Raw genomic sequence first — 22470 nt, 5'->3', positions numbered from 1 at the left:
TATTTGGGCGGGAGTATTCCCTCTCCCGCCTTTGTGCGGGATTGCTCCCGGCTTTGCTCATTCCTTCAGGTGACAACTGAATTATTGAGAGCTAAGTGCCTTGTGCGTGTAGCCTTGCTGCGCGGGTGGCCTTCCCTGATGGCTTGTATCCGCAGCTGCGGGAACAGGCGGAGTACTTCACCATTGGGAGGCATTTCCTGCGGGAACAGCTTGCGTACTGCGCGTAAGGACGTCACGTCTCTGAGCATGGTGGGTCCTGCGGATCCAGTTGGTTTCTGTCAGACGTCTCTCTTCAAGGTGAGTCTTGCGGGTCCAACTGGGCTCTGCTGGGACCTACCTCTTCAAGTCCCCCCAGTCCAATGTTCTTCTCATGAATGTTTAATAAAGTGAGGTGAACTTTTGGACTTAAGCAAAGGGTTTTGAAAAGGGTTTAGTTTTAAGGTTTTCCATGGGGATTCTTCCCGCGGAAGTCCTTGTCACTTGCAGAAATTCCCGACTTTCCTGCTTGATCTTTGGGTATGATGCGGGTAGGTCTGTAACCTCCTCGCAAGTCAGGAGCGTTGAGTCCCACTTGTGTGGATTCTCCATGAGGTTTTGGTAGTTCTGAACATAGTGATCAATTATGTTAAAACCACCAATTCCATCTTGAAGCTTCAAACAATGTAGTTCCCGACATTCCCGCTATGCGGGGATGTTATTTCCGTTTCCGCAAGCATTGCCCAGAAGATCCTTCTTGGTTTCAATTCCCTGCGGAGCGCTAGGTATGTGAAGGGTTTTGCCTTAACACTGTACCCGCGCTCGTCTTACGGTTACTTTATTTCCAAGGTATTCCTGGCGTCAATTCCCTGCGGGTGCTAAGTATGTGAAGAGTTTTGCCTTGACACTGTACACGCACCCGTCTTATAGTTACTTGGTCGCCAAGGTATTCCTGGCGTCAATTCCCTGCGGGTGCTAAGTATGTGAAGGGTTTTGCCTTTAACACTGTACCCGCACCCGTCTTATAGTTACTTGGTTGCCGAGGTATTCTTGGCTTCAATTCCCTGCAGGTGCTAAGTATGTGAAGGGTTTTGCCTTAACACTGTACCCGCACCTGTCTTACAGTTACTTGGTTGCCAAGGTAAGGGGTATTTTCCCGCTTACTTTTGAATCTGTTTGAATTTTTTGAAATTCGAAGAGTTGGTGAAAGGATAAGAACAGTCCAAACTGCTGAAACGTCGTGCGACGGTTTCTTCTGACTGTGTCAGGACGTGCAGGAAGTTATGGTGACGTGACAGTACATGGTCATTCCAGACGCTTTTTCAGGCGCGTGGGCGCGATTTTTCGGGCGCGTGGCCGCGAAATTAATGGTACGCGTCCTTTCAACAGCTGTTGCCAGCTTGCTTTTTGCCACGTGTCATAGTTTCATTGCACCTTCGATTTCTCTCTCTTCCGCATTAAATTCATCGCATTAATTGCGATTAGTGTATAAAGGGGGAGAGGGTTCTTTGTAATCCACACTTTCACTTTTCATCTTCAAAACGATTTCCGGCGAATACTCACCTTTTCAGTCGAGCATTCTCTTGAAATCGTTTTCTTCTTTCATCTGCAAGATGTCTTCTCACGATCTCGAAGCTACAGCCCAGGAGGCTGGGGTGTACGCTGATGACAAGAGTACTGCTGGCGAGTGCCAGTGTGCTCTGCCCGTCGATCTATATCAGTACATCGTCAGGAAGTTCATGCTCGAGTCTCTCGAGCCTGAGTTTCCTGAACCTCATCAGACGGTGTATGATGCCCCCAGAGGCAAGATCGGGGTATATGCTGCATTCTTTATCTATGGGAATCTTAGGTTCCCTTTGACAAAGTTTGTGTACCGTGTCCTGGAGAGGCACGGTGTACACCTGACCGAGGTGCACCCGATGGCGATCGCGAAGATTCGCCACTTCGAGTGGGTGTGCCGGATTCTGGGCATTGAGCCCTTCGTCGACCGCCTGATGACCTTCTACTCTTGGAGGTGCATCCAGGGGTGGTATACGCTGATAACCCGGATCAAGGGTTTGAAGATTTGCGCAACCGAGCGCAGTCTTCGTTCGTGGAAGCGGGAGTTCTTCTATATCTCCGCTCGCGCCATCCCCCTTGCCATGAAATTTAAGAATGGGCAAGCTCTCCCCAGCCTTCACGCCTCCAACTACCAGGAGGCGGAATGGTTTTCAAAGATTTCCCGAGTCCAATCTCCGGTTTACCGTTTTGCGGAGTCCGGGATGGTGATGCTCGGGATGAGCCGGGTGTGGAAGGATGCGGAGGCGCAAAAGATCCCGATCGTCCTCGAATACGGTTTGAACTCTGTTCCTTACGGTATGCTCTGTTTCTTTTTGTTGATTTAGAATCTCTTCTAACTTCTTTCCTGTTTATTTCAGAGGGGAACGACTTGCAGTCGCTCCTGTATCCGCGGGAGGCTGATAGTCCCGCTCGGATGGGAACTCGTGCTCTAGATGAGAACGAGTTGCCCATCCTTGAACAGACGGCAGATCGGTTCGTGGAGGTCTACCCGTCAGGCCACGAGATCCTGAGCGCCAGGCGGCCAGGTAAGGCGTTATTCAACCCTCGACCCCTCAATGCTGAAACCTCTGCTGGAATTCCTCTAATCTTATGTTCTGGTGAGGAATCCGCAGATGGTCCTCCGTTGGTGCGGAAGAAGAAGGCTGCCGGCGGGAAGGGGAAGGAGAAGGTGGCCTCCACTGCCGATCCGGTGCCTCGGTCTGATTCAGAGGCCGAGAGCGAGGAGTTGGCGGGGAACCCCGGTGGTGATAAGACCACTGCTCCGGAGGCTGCGACGACTGTCACCTCCGGAGAGCCTAGGATGACAACGGTGAGGGGCGTGAAGAGGCCGGCTCCATCGGGTTCATCCCCGCCTGTCCGCACTTTTAGGCTCAAGAAAACCCGTAAGTACAAACTTTATTTTTAACTTCATAGCTTTCCATCATTAATATTTATCTTCTTTGTGCAGGCGTGGATGTTGACGCATTCCAGGGTGGAGCGGGGAGGAGTACCTCCGGACCCATGACGGTAGGCTTGGTCAGCCTACCTGAGGCGACGACCCAGGCGGCTGCGCCTGCGCCTGCTTCCGCTGGTTCAGTTGCTCACTCCGTTGAGCCGACTGTTCCAGCTGTGATGACATCACCGCCGGCTGTCAGTGCCATTTTTACCGCATCTTTCACTGAGCCGGCGGTTACTTTTTCTGCGCATTCCGCAGCGGCGACCACGGTTGTGAGTTCACCTCCGGTGAGTTCACCTCCTTTGGTTTCTACCGCGGCGGCCTCCATGCCTCCGACGTCGGCAGCTACAGCCGATACTTCAGGTATGCTTGGGGCTTATCGCCAACCTCTGCCTCCTTCCCATCTGCCTGACCTCTTGGATGGATTTCCCTTGGGTTCAGGTGATGGGTTTGGCGGCTATCGGCCTGTTGTTGACCCTACAGGTGCGTAGGGTTCTTTTGGCCTTTTTTTTATCATCTTTTCCTAACTGCTTTTTGTTTTTTGCAGTGTCGGATTCCAATGAAGTGTATGTTCCACGATGGAACATCCGCCGAGGAACAACCCTTCTCACACCTGTGGAGTGCGTGGAGTGGGCTCGTCACGCAGCTCCCAGTGGTGCGTTGGGGGAAGCCATGGCTAGCTACCAGGAGGGTAGGCTAACCAATGAGCTTCGGGTTCTTCTGGCCCGGATGCAGCCGCGCGTCGAGCTGCTTTGTCGTGAAAACGAAAAGTTAAAAGCAGCTCGCCTTCAAGAAGTAGCTCGGGCGCGGGCTGTCCGGGAGGAGAACGTAAGGCTTACCGCAGTGGCTGCGGAAAAGGAGAAGGCCTTCAAGGCCCTCGAGGTTGAAGTTCAGGCCCGGCTCGAGGCCTGTTCCAAGGCTGCCCAAGCTGTTAACGAACAGCTTCGGCTGGCTAAGTAAACTGCACGGAACGCAACCGAGAGGGCTACCAAGGCTGAAGTTGTTGCTGAGCCTCTACGCGTGGAGAATGAGGAGCTTAAAGCCAAATTAGAGGCTCTCCAGCAGGCTCATCATGCCTTGGCAATGGAAGACGCCAAAAAGCTCCAAGAGATCTTGGACCAGAGGGGGGTGCTTGACCACACTGAGCGGAAGCTAAAGGGCGTCGAAGAGGCTGCGGCTAAAGAAGTGTTGCTTGCCAACCTCAACAAAAGTGAAGCCGAACGCGCCCGTAACGAAGCTCAAGCTGCTCTCCAGGAGGCTCTGGTTGCCAAGGAATGGCTTCTTCGAGAAGCGTTGTCTCAGGTATGTTTAGCTTCATGTCTTCACGCTTTTCTTTGTAAATAGAAAATGTTTTGATACTTGTATATTTTCTTTTTTGTAGGTTGTGCATCGAGTCTTCATGGATACGTCTTATGACGATGCTATGAGCGCAGCCCTCAACGCTTCTCATGAGGATGGGGAAAAGGCCGGCTTCCTGCTTGGTCTAGGGTTCGTTGAGAAAGGCATCCCGCCTTCCAACTTCCCTTTATTTGATGTGGATACTGAAGCTGTATACGACCAAGCAGTGAATCAGTATGCCGCCTTCCCGCATCCGGTGGTGGAGAAGGTGAACGAAGCTGCTGCTGCTGATGATGGGCTAGCTATCCTTAAAGCTTTCCTTGAACCGCCACGCTCTACTGATGGTGCTGGTTCAAGTGGAAGTGGCCCTGAAGCTTGATCCTGAAGATCCCTTCCCACTGCTAGGATAGGTTTAGCTTGTATAGATTTATATTCTTGTAGGCGGGTAGTTACCCGACCATTCTTGTAATGAATATTATGAAATATAAATCTTTGTGCGGGTAAGACCGCTATTTTCACTGGATTACTTGCTTTATAAACATTATATGACTTGCATACTTTAGTTTAAATTAGCAATTTTCCAAGTGTTTAGAATAAGTTAACCTTTGAACGTGGTAGATAATAGGTTGAAGTTTTGCTTCCTCTTTCGTGATTGTGCGGGTAGGACCGTCACTTGCACTTAGTAGGATGGCTAAACTTTACCTATATCTGACCTGCGTGGAGGTTTTCCTCATCTTTTTAGAAATTTCTAAGTGTTTAGGATAAGTTAACCTTTGAACGTGGTAGATAATAGGTTGAAGTTTTGCTTCCTCTTTCGTGATTGTGCGAGTAGGACCGTCACTTGCACTTAGTAGGATGGCTAAACTTTACCTACATCTGACCTGCGTGGAGGTTTTCCTCATCCTTCTGTTAGAAATTTTCTAAAGTATTTTGAATAAGTTAACCGTTCGACGCGCGGTTGTCAATAGGTTCGGTTTCCTCTCATGATTTGTGCGGTTAGGACCGGCACTTTCATTTAGTTGGATGACCAAAGTTTACCTATGACTGACCTGCGTGAAGGTTTGCCGTTTTTTGGGTTTATGCGGGTTTTGCCGCCTTCCCCACGCAACGACTTTCACACTTATGTATGCGGTGAAAACCGGCATCAGTGTTGAATAAATTAACCGTTCGATGCGCGGTTGTTAATAGGTTAGTGTTCAGTTTCCTCTATCATGATTCATGCGGATAGACCGGCACTTTCATTTAGTGGGATGACTGAACTTTACCCTTCAACTGACCTGCGTGAAGGTTTGCCGTTTTTTGGGTTTATGCGGGTTTTGCCGCCTTCCCCACGCAACGACTTTCACACTTATGTATGCGGTGAAAACCGGCATCAGTGTTGAAAGTTCATAAGTATAAATGTAAAATCATCAGCGTCGATGTTCTAAGGAGAATCATTTCCATTAGAAGTGGCTCTGGGCCTTTTCTTTACAAATTTGGAATTGATCTACATGCAAACTGTGTAATTGAGCTCCCTTCCATGTTGTTGGGATGGGAGTGCCATCGAGCCGATATGCACCTGGTTCGGGATCTCGTTCTTTACGCAGCATGTAGTCTCCACATTGAAGCTGCAATTTTATTCGTGTTTTCCCTAGCTGGGGTTCTACACGCATCAGCCTGCTCAGCGTTCATTGCGCCACGAGGTGCGCGAGCGTCCCATCTCTGAAAAATGCTTCGACCATGTCCTTTACGTCTGTGCATTCTTCAGTGTTGTGGCCTTTTGTCCTGTGAAAGTCACAGTATTTGCTCCGATCAGCATTGTGACGATGTCGGATTATTGGAGCCTTTGGCCATGGGAGCTCCTCAGTGGCGAATATCTCGGTGACGCTTTTGGTGAGTGGCGTCCATCTGGAGTTCTGGTTCGATTGTACGTTATCCCTTCCGCCTAACCGATGTTGCAAGCCGGATGAGGTGTCAAAGTTTACCCTTGACTGCCAAATGCCTAGCTTCCGCTTTTTGTTTAATCGGGCGGTAAGGACGTTGTCTTCTCTTGTTTTCTGGGTGTAGAGGTTTGTGCTCTGGGGGAGATCTCTACCCAGTTGCTTCTCCGTTTCCGCAAAGCGTTTAGCTGCTGTCATGATGGCATCCCATGTGGATGGCATGCCATCTTTACCCGTTAAGGTGCGGATGAGCTCTGGGTCGTTCGCGCCCTGGATGAAAGCAGCGCGAACAAGATCTTCGCTAATATTACCCAAACTTAGCTTCTTTGAGTTGAAGCGAGTGATGAAGTTTGGCAAAGATTCATCTTCCTCTCGAATGCATTTGAGGATTGTCCATTGTTCCTCAGTATACTTTCTTTGCTGGCTGAAGTGTTGGCTAAACTTTTGCTTGAAGTCTTCCCAACCGTAGATGTGGTGGACCGGTAGACGATCGAACCACGCTCTAGCAGCCCCAACAAGCGTCATTTGGAACATGTAACACCACGTAGGTTCCGTCCAACTACTGACGGTTGCCCCCGCTATGAACCTGTTCAAATGATCGTCTGGATCAGATATACCATCGTAAGTGCCGATGTTGGACATCTGTTTGGCACTTTTCGGGACGATTGCTTCCGCAATGTCCTTTGCAAATTTGGACGTTCCCGCCTTTGCAGCATTTGGTGTAAATGCTTTCGAGAAGTCACGTGGATTTCCACCTGTGTTTTTTGGTTTGAAGGTTTCTCCAAAACGCCTTCTCGGTTGGGTGTCGGATTCCTCCGAGTATTCGCACTCACTGCTCATGTTGAGCTGTTGAGTGCTTCCAAATTCGTCAGCCTGTTGGACGGAACGCAAGCGTTCGTCCAACTCAGCTTGGAATTCCTTTTGACGTGCTTCCGCCCACGCTTTAATTTCATCGAGTGTTTGGCGGGGGAGCCTCGTTCGTTCTCTCTCTAACCGGGTATCGGTGAATCCCAGTGAGCGATTATTTATTGCACTTGCCCCAGCTTGGGTTACTGGGGTAGTGTTTGTAAAATTTACTGCACTTGCCCCGGCTTGGGTAACCGGGGTAGTGTTCGTAAAAACTGTGTAGTCGCCGGTATTCCCTGTAACACCCCGACCAAAGGCGGATTATACATCGGGGCGCCACATATTGTTTCATTACTCGTGACACTATTGGTGTCAATATTTATTAATACACATTTTATCGCGCACGCGCAGCGGGGAAAATAAAGAACATAAATCAAACATAAATCAATATATTATAAATTATAACATTCAAACATCATTAACTTGTCCTGATACATTTTAATTCTAGGTCCAAAAGTAAAAACGTCCTACGTGTCCACAAGCTCCAAAACAGCTACTGCAAACCTGAACATGTGTTAAAATAAACGTCAAACACTTGCGTGTTGGTGAGAAATCAAGTTTAATACAATACATAGATAACAATAAATCTGCGCGCAACATGTGTATGTCTGGTTTTCAACAAGGGTGTAATCTGATCGGGACCAACTCTAAGAGACAAGACTGCCAGTGCTCACAATTGAGCTCACAAACAAGACTAACTGTGCATGTGTAAACAAAAGAGAAAATCATAAACGAATGTTCTCCCGTGTTCATCTAATGGTACCATGAAAACTGCGGAATAGACCGTCCATACGGTTAATGATCCACACATACAAATAAACAGCCAAGTCTACGTCCTCAACACATGGGATACTGCGCGACTAAAGTTCATAAACAGTTTAAGACTCAAGTTTTGTATGAACACATGAACATCCCAAAGCATTTAAAATAAAAAGGGATTAGATACGAGATAACTCACTTGATAAACGATGCGGTGAAAGATATGCAAGAACCAACTCTAAAACAAGCAAAGTTAACCTATATTTAAAGATTATGTTTCAACGATCGGTTTTAGGTCTAGATAATAAGTTAGCATAATTAATAAGTAAATTATTATATATAATATATATATATTACCGGAAAAGCAGGGAAGAACAAGGAGGAAGACGGAGGCAAGAGAGGAGACGGCAGGAGGGCAACGGCAGAGAGCAAAAAGGGAGGAAGAGATAATAAGAGAGATTAAGTGTTTGTGTGTGATGTGTTAGGAAAATATTATTATTATATATAGGAAAACCCTAGGAGACATAAACCCTAGAAAAAGGGGAAAAGATCTCAAAAAGTAAAAGAAAAGATATCAACGGTAAAAAGTTCTGAAAAGTAAAGATATCAAAAGATATGGCAGCTGCAGGGGGCAAGATAAAGCTGACAGGGAACAGTAAAAAGCATGGGCGGATCAGATAAAGGTACTGGTCAAGCATGGCAAAAGCAGATCTCAAAAGATTATGTCAGTCACTTTATCTGTCAACCAATGGGGTTGGTGCGCATGCTGCGCCGAAAGTAACTATTCAGACATTAGATGGGTTAGGTCAACGGCTCAAAAGATAAGACAACACAAAAGCAAACGGCTAGATTTAAACAGAAGATACAAGGGTTAAGCGCGGGAAGGCTGAGTGCGCGAGCGCGAAGGCTGGCACAACAACCCTTAGCGCACTGCGGGAAGAATCGCATCCTTAGCGTGCTGCGTGAACTAGAATTCTAAGCGCATCGCGGGAAGAACATACATTCTTAGCGCATTGCGGGAAGAACATGCATTCTTAGCGCGCTGCGAGAAGAGTTCTCTTCACGCATCGCAGGAACAAGATGTCTTCACGCAGGCTTCCATGTAAGGAGTCTGGCGCGTGGAGCTGCAGACATCCTTAGGCGGGAAGAACCAAAGGACAAGCAAAGAGTTGAGGGAAACAAGGCTTAAGGGCGGGACGGCGACAAGAGGGAAAAGAAGGCGGAATGAGAGAAGGAAGAGGGAGGGGACGGCGGAAAGAAAGAGAGAGAAAAAGGCGGGAAGGAAATATATATTTTTATTATTAAAAGTAAAATATAAGTATAAATAAATATTAAATCATAAAAGAAAGAGATCGGGTCAGAGAAACGGGTACCTGGGTCGGGTCGGATCAGGGCAGATGTCACAGTCTCCCCTACTTTAAGAAATTTCGTCCCGAAATTTATCTCGAAGTAGGTTGCGCAGAGAACAGGTGCGGGTACTTGATCTTCATTTGATCTTCCCTTTCCCATGTAAACTCGGCTCCGCGCTTGGACTCCCAACGAACTTTCACGATAGGGATACGACTGCGCTTGGTTTGCTTAACCTCGCGATCCATAATCTCAACAGGCTTCTCAACGAAATGCATAGATTCATCAACTTGAACTTCATCGAGTGAAATGTGAAGGTTCTCGTCAGCTAAACACTTCTTGAGATTGGATACATGGAACGTTGGATGCACATTACTGAGCGCGGGCGGCAGGTCAAGTCTGTAGGCAACTTTTCCCACACGCGCGAGAATCTTGAATGGACCAACATAACGAGGAGCAAGCTTACCCTTCTTCCCAAAGCGGACAACACCTTTCCAGGGCGACACTTTGAGGAGAACAAGATCACCAACTTGAAATTCGAGAGGCTTTCGCCTACGATCTGCGTAACTCTTCTGTCGGCTTCTGGCAGTCAGCAGATGATCACGGATCTTGGCGATTTTATCGGTTGTCTCTTGAACAAGTTCGGGTCCTGTGATTTGAGCTTCACCCACTTCGCTCCAACAAATCGGGGAGCGGCACTTACGACCGTAAAGTGCTTCAAATGGGGCCATACCGATACTGGAATGATAGCTGTTATTATAAGAGAACTCAATCAAAGGCAGGTGCGAATCCCAATTACCTCCAAAATCAAGAACACAAGATCGGAGCATGTCCTCAAGAGTTTGAATAGTTCGCTCAGACTGACCGTCAGTCTGAGGATGATATGCCGTACTCATGTCCAAGCGAGTTCCTAGCGCAGATTGGAGAGATTTCCAAAAGCGAGATATAAAACGGCCATCGCGATCGGATATGATGCTCAAAGGAGTACCATGGCGGCAGACAATTTCCTTGACATAAAGCTGCGCGAGTTGCTCAACACGGTAGTTTTCACGAATGGGCAGGAAGTGAGCAGACTTAGTCAATCGATCCACTATTACCCAAATGCTATCATGCTTGCTTGCTGTCAAAGGTAACTTGGTAATAAAGTCCATTGCTACACATTCCCATTTCCACGTAGGAATTTCAGGTTGTTCGAGCAAACCAGATGGGCGTTGGTGTTCAGCTTTCACTTTAGAACAAGTCAGGCACTTAGCTACGAACACAGCAATATCCTTTTTCATACCGGGCCACCAATAAGTTATGCGCAAATCCTTGTACATCTTATCAGCGCCGGGATGAATAGAATACCGAGATTTGTGCGCTTCACTCAGGATATCAGCGCGAAGATTCTCATCAAAGGGGATCCAGATGCGATTAAGATAGCAGAGAATTCCACTCAGATTAGGGACAAAGTGCGCTTCCGCGCCACACGCTAACTCGGCGCGAAGGTTACCGTTACTGATGGATGCGCGCTGCGCGTCACGAATACGCGATTCAAGGTTGCTTTGAATCGGCGCAAAGTGAAGATGCGTGCGCGGCAAGATACAGTTAAGTTGGCAGGGTTTTCGGCTGAGCGCATCGGCTACCACATTAGCCTTACCAGGATGATACCGGATCTCACAATCGTAATCGCTGATGAGTTCGTTCCATCGGCGTTGCCTCATGTTAAGTTCCTTTTGATCAAAGATATGCTGAAGGCTTTTATGGTCAGTGTAAAGGATACACTTAGTACCATAAAGGTAGTGTCTCCAGATCTTCAAGGCAAAAACAACTGCGCCTAGTTCGAGGTCGTGAGTTGTATAATTCTTTTCATGAACCTTAAGTTGCCTTGATGCGTAAGCGATAACCTTGCCTCGTTGCATAAGAACACAACCGAGACCTTGGTTGGATGCATCGCAATACACGACAAAATCTTCATTACCCTCAGGTAGCGCAAGAACAGGAGCTTCACACAACAATCGCTTGAGCGATAGAAAGGCTTCTTCTTGCTTCGAGCCCCAAATATATGGTTTACCTTTGTGCGTCAGAGCTGTTAAAGGCAAAGCGATCTTCGAGAAGTTCGAAATAAAGCGCCGGTAATAACCAGCTAAGCCTAGAAAGGAACGGATCTCAGAAGGAGAGGATGGCGTAATCCAGTTCTTGATTGCTTCAATCTTGGATGGGTCGACATGAATACCCATCTTGTTTACAACATGACCAAGAAACTGTACTTCATCAGACCAGAATTCACACTTGGAAAGCTTAGCATAGAGCTGCTTGGTTCGAAGCTTCTGCAACACCAACCGAAGATGTTGCTCATGCTCGGCCTTGGTCTTAGAATACACCAGAACATCATCGATAAACACGATCACGAATTTATCCAAGAAAGGCCTACACACCCGATTCATTAGATCCATGAAAACGGCGGGTGCGTTGGTTAGACCGAAGGACATGACCAAGAATTCAAAATGGCCATAACGAGTTCGAAAAGCAGTCTTCGGAACATCTTCATCGCGGATGCGCAACTGGTGATAGCCAGAGCGGAGATCAATCTTCGAGAAACAAGAGGCACCTTGGAGTTGATCAAAGAGGTCGTCAATACGCGGTAAGGGATACCGGTTTTTAATGGTGAGTTTGTTCAACTCGCGGTAATCAATACACATGCGAAACGATCCATCTTTCTTTTTAACGAACAACACCGGAGCACCCCAGGGCGAAGAGCTAGGGCGAATGAATCCTTTAGCAGTCAACTCTTGAAGTTGGCTGGCCAATTCTTGCATCTCAGCGGGTGCAAGACGATAAGGAGATTTAGCTACGGGGGAAGCACCAGGGACAAGATCAATACGGAACTCGACTTCACGAGCGGGAGGGATACCAGGAAGATCATCAGGAAAAACTTCAGGGAAATCACGCACAACAGGGATATCGCGAAGCTTCTTCTCTTCAGCAGGCTTAACCACATGGGCTAGGAATGCAATATACTTCTTCCGCATGAGCCTTTGGGCTTCGGCGCAAGACATAAGTTTAAGACCACTGGAGGGTTTTTCGCCGTAAATGTAAAGATCACCATTTTCTCGAGGTAGGCGAATCAATTTCTTGGCGCAAATAACTTCGGCGCGATTATGCGAGAGCCAGTCCATACCAATAATAACATCAAAGCTTCCAAGAGGCATAGGGATGAGGTCGATCAGAAAATCGTTTTCGTTAAGATTAAGCGTACAATCTTTAATCACTGAGTTAATTAAAATAATTTCACCATTAGCCAATTCAACTGAAAAATCTTCTTTTAAATCGTTGCGCGGTCGTGCAAGCTTCTGCTCGAAGGCGCGAGAGATAAAGCTTCGATCGGCGCCAGTATCAAAAAGTACAGAAGCATAAAATCCGTTAAGTAAAAATGTACCATTAACTACGTCATTATTCGCTTGCGCTTGGTGCGCGGTTATGTTAAAAGCTCGTCCACGCGTCACTTGGTTCGAAATCTGGTTCACCGGATTCGCTTGTGTGATTTGCACTTGCAGTCTCGGGCACGCGTTCCGGAAATGACTGGGATCACCGCAGTTAAAGCACGATCTGGGTCGTGGGTTTTGGTAGGTTGGTTGTGGATTCTGCGGGTAGACTGGTGGTGTTGGCGCAATTGGATTGGCGAGAAGGACTCTACAGTTCTCAGCAGTGTGACCAGTACGGCCACATCGGTTACAAAGTCGACACGGGGTTTGGGTTGGGTGGTGAAATCTACAGGTTGGGCAAAAGGGATGGTTTCCTGTGTAAGGTTTCTTAGTTGGCGGGGCAGGGAGTGCTGGATTGGTTAAGGCATAGTTATGGACTACAGGAGGTGCTGGGTAGGTTGACAGTGGGTTAGGCGCGTAAACTGGGGGTTGATAAATGGGTTGCTGGACAATGGGCGGGTTGGTAAGCGCATAGGCCTTGCGCCTGCGCTTGAGGTTGTTACGGTTTGAGGGTTCTGGTTTGGTTTCTGCGGGTTCAGGGACAGTTTTGGTGGTTTTGGTCTTCTCAGTTCCCCGCAGGAACAGAGTTCCTGCTCTGACATGGTTGTCGCTGAGCACAGCGGCCAACTCAATAGCGTCAGGGAGGGTTACTGGGTTTCTGGCCCATACAGAATCTTGAATTTCCATGGGGAGACCCCCAAGGAATTTCTCTATGGCTCGGCGGGAAGGGGTAACAAGGTGAGGGACCAGCAGGCTTAGTTCATGGAAGCGCGTCGCGTACTCGCGCGCTTCGCCGCTGTATTGCTTCAAGTTCCAGAATTCTTCCTCCAGGCGCTTAACTTCGTTGGGAGGGCAGAATTCTCGCGTAAGAATTTCCTTGAATTCCTCCCATGTCATGCTAGAAGCAGCCTCTGCGCCACGCGCATGAGTTACTCCATTCCACCATGTAAGCGCTCTGGATTCCAGGACACTGGAAGCATATAGGGTTCGTCTGTCTGAGGGGCATTGGGTGTGAAGGAAAGTGTTTTCTATCTTCTCGAGCCACTGGAGCATCACGGTGGCTCCTTCGAGACCTGTGAACTTTGGAGGGTTACCCGCATTAAATGTCTTAATGTTATAACTCGAGGTGTTGGTATTGTTTTGGCTCAAAGCTTGGGCTATTGCGGCGGCCATTTCCTGGGAACGTTGCTGTCTACGCATGCGCGAGGCTTCTCTTCTCTGAAATCGGCGAGATAGCGGAGGCATTCTATAAAAGTTTTAATTTTAGTTAATATCTTGGTTTTATCGCAAAGTATAACTTTATAAAGCTTGGTTTCACGGAGTTAGATGCTATCAAAAGTTAAAGTAAAATAAATGACCCAAAATGCAGACTTAATAAAGGTAACAAATTCGAATCAGAAATCGACAATTCATGCATCACCATGACTTTCCGAATTCCCAATTTAAAATATACGAGTAAACGAGTATTGGAGATTGACGATTCATGTATCACCATGACTTTCCAATCTTCAATATAAAATATACAAGAAAATGAGTATTGGAGGTTGACAATTCATGTATCACCATGACTTTTCAAGTCTCCAACCTCAGAACATAATCGTAAATGGAAATTGAAAATCAACTATTCATGTATCACCATGACTTTTCGGATTTTCAAATCCCACAAACGAATATGTAAGTAAAATCAATAAAAATCGAAATTCAACCAAAATCGAAATATCGCGAAATAGAACATAAAATCATATACTGCGCAAGTGCGAGCATATTCATAAATAACGAGTAATTAACAATAAGCGCGCAAACATGAGATTTCTCTCATGCGCGAGAAGGGACTCTTAGGTATTCTAGGCCGTTACGTCTAACCACCTATCCTAAAGTCAACGAGCTCTGATACCAATCTGTAACACCCCGACCAAAGGCGGATTATACATCGGGGCGCCACATATTGTTTCATTACTCGTGACACTATTGGTGTCAATATTTATTAATACACATTTTATCGCGCACGCGCAGCGGGGAAAATAAAGAACATAAATCAAACATAAATCAATATATTATAAATTATAACATTCAAACATCATTAACTTGTCCTGATACATTTTAATTCTAGGTCCAAAAGTAAAAACGTCCTACGTGTCCACAAGCTCCAAAACAGCTACTGCAAACCTGAACATGTGTTAAAATAAACGTCAAACACTTGCGTGTTGGTGAGAAATCAAGTTTAATACAATACATAGATAACAATAAATCTGCGCGCAACATGTGTATGTCTGGTTTTCAACTAGGGTGTAATCTGATCGGGACCAACTCTAAGAGACAAGACTGCCAGTGCTCACAATTGAGCTCACAAACAAGACTAACTGTGCATGTGTAAACAAAAGAGAAAATCATAAACGAATGTTCTCCCGTGTTCATCTAATGGTACCATGAAAACTGCGGAATAGACCGTCCATACGGTTAATGATCCACACATACAAATAAACAGCCAAGTCTACGTCCTCAACACATGGGATACTGCGCGACTAAAGTTCATAAACAGTTTAAGACTCAAGTTTTGTATGAACACATGAACATCCCAAAGCATTTAAAATAAAAAGGGATTAGATACGAGATAACTCACTTGATAAACGATGCGGTGAAAGATATGCAAGAACCAACTCTAAAACAAGCAAAGTTAACCTATATTTAAAGATTATGTTTCAACGATCGGTTTTAGGTCTAGATAATAAGTTAGCATAATTAATAAGTAAATTATTATATATAATATATATATATTACCGGAAAAGCAGGGAAGAACAAGGAGGAAGACGGAGGCAAGAGAGGAGACAGCAGGAGGGCAACGGCAGAGAGCAAAAAGGGAGGAAGAGATAATAAGAGAGATTAAGTGTTTGTGTGTGATGTGTTAGGAAAATATTATTATTATATATAGGAAAACCCTAGGAGACATAAACCCTAGAAAAAGGGGAAAAGATCTCAAAAAGTAAAAGAAAAGATATCAACGGTAAAAAGTTCTGAAAAGTAAAGATATCAAAAGATATGGCAGCTGCAGGGGGCAAGATAAAGCTGACAGGGAACAGTAAAAAGCATGGGCGGATCAGATAAAGGTACTGGTCAAGCATGGCAAAAGCAGATCTCAAAAGATTATGTCAGTCACTTTATCTGTCAACCAATGGGGTTGGTGCGCATGCTGCGCCGAAAGTAACTATTCAGACATTAGATGGGTTAGGTCAACGGCTCAAAAGATAAGACAACACAAAAGCAAACGGCTAGATTTAAACAGAAGATACAAGGGTTAAGCGCGGGAAGGCTGAGTGCGCGAGCGCGAAGGCTGGCACAACAACCCTTAGCGCACTGCGGGAAGAATCGCATCCTTAGCGTGCTGCGTGAACTAGAATTCTAAGCGCATCGCGGGAAGAACATACATTCTTAGCGCATTGCGGGAAGAACATGCATTCTTAGCGCGCTGCGAGAAGAGTTCTCTTCACGCATCGCAGGAACAAGATGTCTTCACGCAGGCTTCCATGTAAGGAGTCTGGCGCGTGGAGCTGCAGACATCCTTAGGCGGGAAGAACCAAAGGACAAGCAAAGAGTTGAGGGAAACAAGGCTTAAGGGCGGGACGGCGACAAGAGGGAAAAGAAGGCGGAATGAGAGAAGGAAGAGGGAGGGGACGGCGGAAAGAAAGAGAGAGAAAAAGGCGGGAAGGAAATATATATTTTTATTATTAAAAGTAAAATATAAGTATAAATAAATATTAAATCATAAAAGAAAGAGATCGGGTCAGAGAAACGGGTACCTGGGTCGGGTCGGATCAGGGCAGATGTCACATTCCCCCCAGTAGCTGGGGTTGTGGTTACCGGAGTTTCTTTAACCATCTTTCCAGAAGTTTGAAAAAACTGAAAAGAAATGAAGTTCTAGCTTTTATGCACGGATGGCGCCAACGAAGAAACACTAATCGGCCCCGGGCAGATTACGGATAATCTGGGGGTTAGATAGATGTTTCCCACGAGGGGTTAGACCCGGCAAAGATGGTTCTTCTGATAACCTGCAAAACAGACACCGTGAGCTCGTCACTGAGAAGGGGGGGGGGGGTTCCTCCTTGTGACCACCCTCCGGCGTGAGAATCAGACTAGATTGCTCTTGAATATAAATGTATATTAAGAGATTGCTAGAGCAGATATCAGGTATAATATGTAATACGAGATAGTATATGATGATAAGATGATCATACCATTTGGGGTATTTATAGCCGAAGGTAGGTTTCCAAGAAGGTATAGCCGGCTGAATAGTATTCCTGTTCTACCAACTGTGGCCTACGCACGTGCCATGCTGGTAGTTGGTGGGTAGGCAGAGGCTGACAGTGACCAGGCCTGCTGTGTACTATTCCTTTTCCACCAACTGCCGGCTATGCACGTGGTATGACAGGAGTTGGTGAGTAGGCAGCGGCTAATAGTGACATACAGTACAAGAGCATGCTGCTCGCCATACTGCTGTCAATGAGCTGTCGTATCTTTGGTCAGATCTTTTGCCCATACCTCGTCAGGTACAGTACAGAAGATCTTCCCGTATCGTACGGACTGGCTTATTTGGGCGGGAGTATTCCCCCTCCCGCCTTTGTGCGGGATTGCTCCCGGCTTTGCTCATTCCTTCAGGTGACAACTGAATTATTGAGAGCTAAGTGCCTTGTGCGTGTAGCCTTGCTGCGCGGGTGGCCTTCCCTGATGGCTTGTATCCGCAGCTGCGGGAACAGGCGGAGTACTTCACCATTGGGAGGCATTTCCTGCGGGAACAGCTTGCGTACTGCGCGTAAGGACGTCACGTCTCTGAGCATGGTGGGTCCTGCGGATCCAGTTGGTTTCTGCGCAGACGTCTCTCTTCAAGGTGAGTCTTGCGGGTCCAACTGGGCTCTGCTGGGACCTACCTCTTCAGTTAGGGTAAAGATGGTAAACCAGTAGCTAGCTAGGTTTAATGTGCATGAAAGAATTGAAGAAGATGATGAATTATAATATATTTATATCAAGTGTGTGTGAAAGAGTGTGTGTATGGAGGCAAGGCGACCGTATCACTACAACCAAAGCTCACTGCCTGAGTGCTGGGGTTTAAACTATTTGCTTCCCAAGGAACGGTGAAAAGATCACACAAACATATATACATATACTTATTTGATGCATTTTGGAGTATAGTAGTGTGATGGGAGACAACAACTAATCCTATTTTCATGAACTTGTCCTTTTGGCTCCATCCTTTTACTCACTAGTCCCTCATTTTCTGCCTGTACCCACATATAATCACAACAATTTATGAATCAATAATTAGAGTGGATTCAAGGGTTTCTTGTACTAATATTGTACTAATATTGTCTTTTCTATTTTAATCCTTACATGTAAAGGTTATCGGGGTAGGCTAAAGGATTCTCGTATTTTACTAATCAACCTTCTATTCGTTTGATTGATTTTTAGGATTATATTACGTACACACTATACAAGGAATCGTATAGAGCTAAATACCCATATACAAGGATTTCCCGAGTGCTAAACGAGTATACGGGTTTACATTGATTGGCCAAGGGCTATATCCTCGTATAAAATGAATTGTCAAGTGTTATACACTATATAAAATTAAATGACTTGTATAATAGGGAGAGAATATACATTGTGTAAAAACCCTTTTTAGAAGGTGTTCCTCTTGGGAGACCCTAATTGTCCAATATCATTTAATGTGACATGTTAACAAGAAAATAACACCACGTCACAATTTTCAAATACTACTATTAAAATTTTAAGTTTGTTCTTATCATAACATAATATAAATACTATATCAAGTGACAAAATAAACATTGTAATTTGTAAATGTAATGAAAAAATAGGTTAAAAATCCAGTGAAGACGCAGTAGGCTGTAGCTAAGAAGATTAGAGCATGTGGCTACGAACCACAGTAGTGGTTTACTTGTTAAGAAGATACATAGCTTGAGAAAACTATTAAACCTTTAATGTGATGGTTTAATTTATAATATTTTTCTTAAGGTCGTGTGTAATAAAGCATTATATCGGTAAATAAAAGTTCTTACACCCTCATTTGAGGCATTATGGGACATTATAAAGGTATGAGTGTTTTTATAATAAAGTTTATATGTGTCTTGAAGTGATAATAATTAAAGTGACATTAAGAAACTTATCCATCACAAATATTTTTTTACTAAAAAGTTAATGATGATATAGTGGAAACTGCCGGACATTAATCATAAGCATGTACATCATAATTTAGGTAGTTTTTTTATCTAAAAGAAGGTGGTTTTTTTAAGTTTTCATTGTATCATATTTAATTTACAACAATTTTCACACAAAGGTTGGTGGGAATTTTGGTAGTTCACCTTACATTGATATAGATGAGGACCAAACTAATTATGATGAGAGTAAAGACTTCTTTCAAGTATAGGGACTGAATGATGAACATGAATGGTTTAAGGATTCCCCTTTCCACACAGGAAAGTGCAATCAAAGACAGACCTTTGTTCTTTCAAGTCCCAACATTATCTCTCTCACTGCTCCCCATTAATCTTAACTCTCTCTCTCTCTCTCTCTCTCTCTCTCTCTCTCTCTCTCTCTCTCATCAAACTGTATCTGTATTGATGTGTCACATCTAAGAGAGCTAGTGATATCTTGTCTATCTAATTTTTTAATATGAGGAGGAGCTTTAAATACTCTATGAACCTTGATTTACCTTGTTGATTATCATCTCTCCTTTAGGCTTTTAGCTTTGGTGTTTTTGTTCAGTCTTGTTCAACTTTTCACCTTTTTGATCATCTCTCTCTGCATATTATTATAACCCTAGTAGCATACCTGTTCATCTGATCTTTGCTTCCCATTTTTTACAAAACATGAGCAGCAATCACCCTTACTTCAATGGATCTTGGTTCAACCTTAACCCTAACCCTACTTATCACTACCTATCTTCCAATTTCACTCACTACTATGACTATCAAATTCAACCCTCACCACCATCACCACCTCTTAGGGAAGCTCTACCTCTTTTAAGTTTAAGTCCAACAAGAAAATTACCATCAAACCAAGATAATAATGATTATGCATCTTGTACAACCACCATGGAAGTAGATGATCACAAGAACAAGATATCTATTGATGATCATGAGAGTGTGACTGTAGCTCTTCATCTAGGCCTCCCAAACTCTAGCTTAACTGAAGCTGATCTCATCCCAAGGCTCTCCGCATACTCAAACAACAATATTAATATTGTTACAGAAGATGTGAATGTGAATGATGATCATAAACAAGTGGAGGAGGATGAAGGTGCCAACAGCAATGGGTATCTTATAACAAGTGCACTCAACAAAGGTCAGTATTGGATACCAACTCCAGCTCAGATTCTGATTGGACCAACTCAGTTCTCTTGCCCTCTTTGCTTCAAGACCTTCAACAGATACAATAACATGCAGGTATTATTATTACCCTAATCATTGAACTTTTAATTATTTCCAGTAGTTCCTTTGAATCTCTCTTTTGTTACAAAAAGAAAAAGAAAAAAAAATAAAAGGCAATATTATTCTCTCCTGCAGCACTTCTTTTATTATAGCTAGTTTCAACCCTTGTTTCCATCTTGAAATATAGTATATATGTATATGTCTGTTTGTATAATATTGGGATTTTAGGGTTAGGGTTGGTTATCTCTTTTTCTTCACTTTCACTAATTAAACTGTTAATTAAATATAAACCTTTTCCTTTCATCTCTGCATGATTTATGGGGATTTTGAACAAATCAAGACTTTGGTCAGAAACAGTGGTGTAAACCGTAATCTTCTTTTTCTGTGATTGAACAAGACAAGGATTATGCTTTTTGTTTCTTGGAGTTTGTAATCTTCTTTTTCTCCTTTCTTTAAAAAATCCAAACTGAAACCTTCTTCTTGTTCTTCTATTTATCATGTATGGTCTTTGTGATAATATCTGAACATGTAAAAAGATAAAGAAGCAGCCTTCTTTTCATCTTACTGCATATCTCTGACCACTTAGATTTAATCCAAATGTAATTTCCCACCCATAAAATCCGACATAACCTACTTTAGCGGTTGGAAATTCTTTGATATAAAGTTTCTTCCTTATTAAAGAGAGCAGATAATATGTATATACAGCCTTTAAGTCCCTTTTGAACTGCTTTTTAATATCCTTGAAACATAAATGTCTTTTTTTTTACTTCCATTTATTGTGGTTGCAGTAGATACATATTGCTTATAACTAAAAATACACCAGTACATTATATTAAATACCTAACATATCCAGGATGAATCTAGAGAGTAGGTACCCATAAAACTAACACTTATTAATGGACCTAAATTTGTTTAATTTGATGAATGCAATTACAAGAATTTAGTCTTTAATGCATTTGACCCTAGGTTTTGGTGCTTTAATTGTTATAACTTAATAGAAAATTGCAAATGTTTCTGTTCCTTTGAATCTTGCTTTCCACCTACTTGTTTTAATTTAACCATAACCCAGTTTATTCGGTAAGTTTTCTGGTAACGGATTCTTATGATTAGAAAAGAAATTGAATAATAATAAGAAGTTAGTCTTTAATGCATTTGACCCTAGATTTTTGTGGCTTTAATTAATACTAAATTGCAAATGTTTGTGTTTATTGTTTGTGTTTATTCAAATCTAGCTTTACACGTACTGGTTTTCTACTATAACCTCGTCTGTCTAGCGCATGCGTTAGTTTTTCTGGTAACGGATTCTTACGGTTAGAAAATAAATCGAATAACAATAAAACTATCTAGCTAGCAATGCGATATTGGGACTGCATGTTAATAAAGTGTAGCATACTTAATTTTCACATGAATACATATTGTTTCACTCTTAATGTATCATATGTTATTAGAGTAGTGAATTTATATCATGCATTAACCCGATTCGCTTATTGGTAATAATGGTAAACAGATGCATATGTGGGGGCATGGATCTCAATACAGAAGAGGCCCCGAATCCCTAAGAGGAACACAGCCAACAGCCATGCTAAGGCTACCATGCTACTGCTGCGCACCAGGGTGTCGAAACAACATCGACCATCCACGCGCTAAACCTCTCAAAGATTTCAGAACCCTTCAGACACATTACAAGAGAAAGCATGGGATCAAGCCATTTATGTGCCGAAAATGTGGTAAGGCGTTTGCGGTTCGAGGAGATTGGCGAACGCACGAAAAGAATTGCGGGAAACTATGGTATTGCAGCTGCGGATCGGATTTCAAACACAAGAGGTCTTTGAAGGATCACATTAAGGCATTTGGGAATGGTCATGCAGCTTATGGGATTGATGAATGTTGCTTTGAATTAGAAGATGAAGAAGCTGCTTCTGAGATTGAACAAGACAATGAATCATCTCATTGTGATAATTAATCAGTCAAAAGCTGTCTCTTGAATTACTGTTTCAAGTGATCATATCAGAATCACTTTTGACGGACCCTCTTTGATTTTCTTGCGTTATCACTTTCTTTTTTTTCACTTGTTCTTTATATTTTCATGGGACTTTAATTTAAATCTAGATATGTAAATTCGATGTACTTCAAGTTATAATTAATTTACTTTCTTCTATGTTTCCGTTTTGAGCTTGAAGATATATTATCAAAACTAGTTTATGTTAGAGTTCAATGCATGTATATATATATATACCTTTCATGCATACCAATGCATTCAACTGAAGCAAAATAAACGTTAATCATGCATGTTCAAAACCTTTTTAAAATATCTAAAATAAAGTTGAAAA

The 22470-nt window shown here is 43.9% G+C and overlaps 1 protein-coding gene across 1 annotated transcript; it reads left to right on the top strand.

Moving 5' to 3' along the window:
- The first annotated feature begins 19219 nt into the window (after window positions 1–19219).
- On the top strand, window positions 19220–22225 carry LOC143586693 (zinc finger protein WIP2-like). Its single transcript, XM_077068178.1, has 2 exons — window positions 19220–20155; window positions 21648–22225. The coding sequence occupies exons 1-2, from the start codon at window positions 19580–19582 to the stop codon at window positions 22101–22103; spliced, it is 1032 nt and encodes a 343-aa protein (XP_076924293.1). The 5' UTR covers window positions 19220–19579; the 3' UTR covers window positions 22104–22225.
- Window positions 22226–22470: the final 245 nt, after the last annotated feature.

Source organism: Bidens hawaiensis, unplaced genomic scaffold (genome assembly GCF_021521415.1).
Source record: "Bidens hawaiensis isolate Kalapana, Puna unplaced genomic scaffold, B.hawaiensis_p1.1 tig00034770_1, whole genome shotgun sequence".
NCBI classification, from domain to species: domain Eukaryota; kingdom Viridiplantae; phylum Streptophyta; class Magnoliopsida; order Asterales; family Asteraceae; genus Bidens; species Bidens hawaiensis.
Note: the sequence above shows the minus strand (reverse complement) of the source record. Positions and strands in the feature narration are given on the sequence as shown.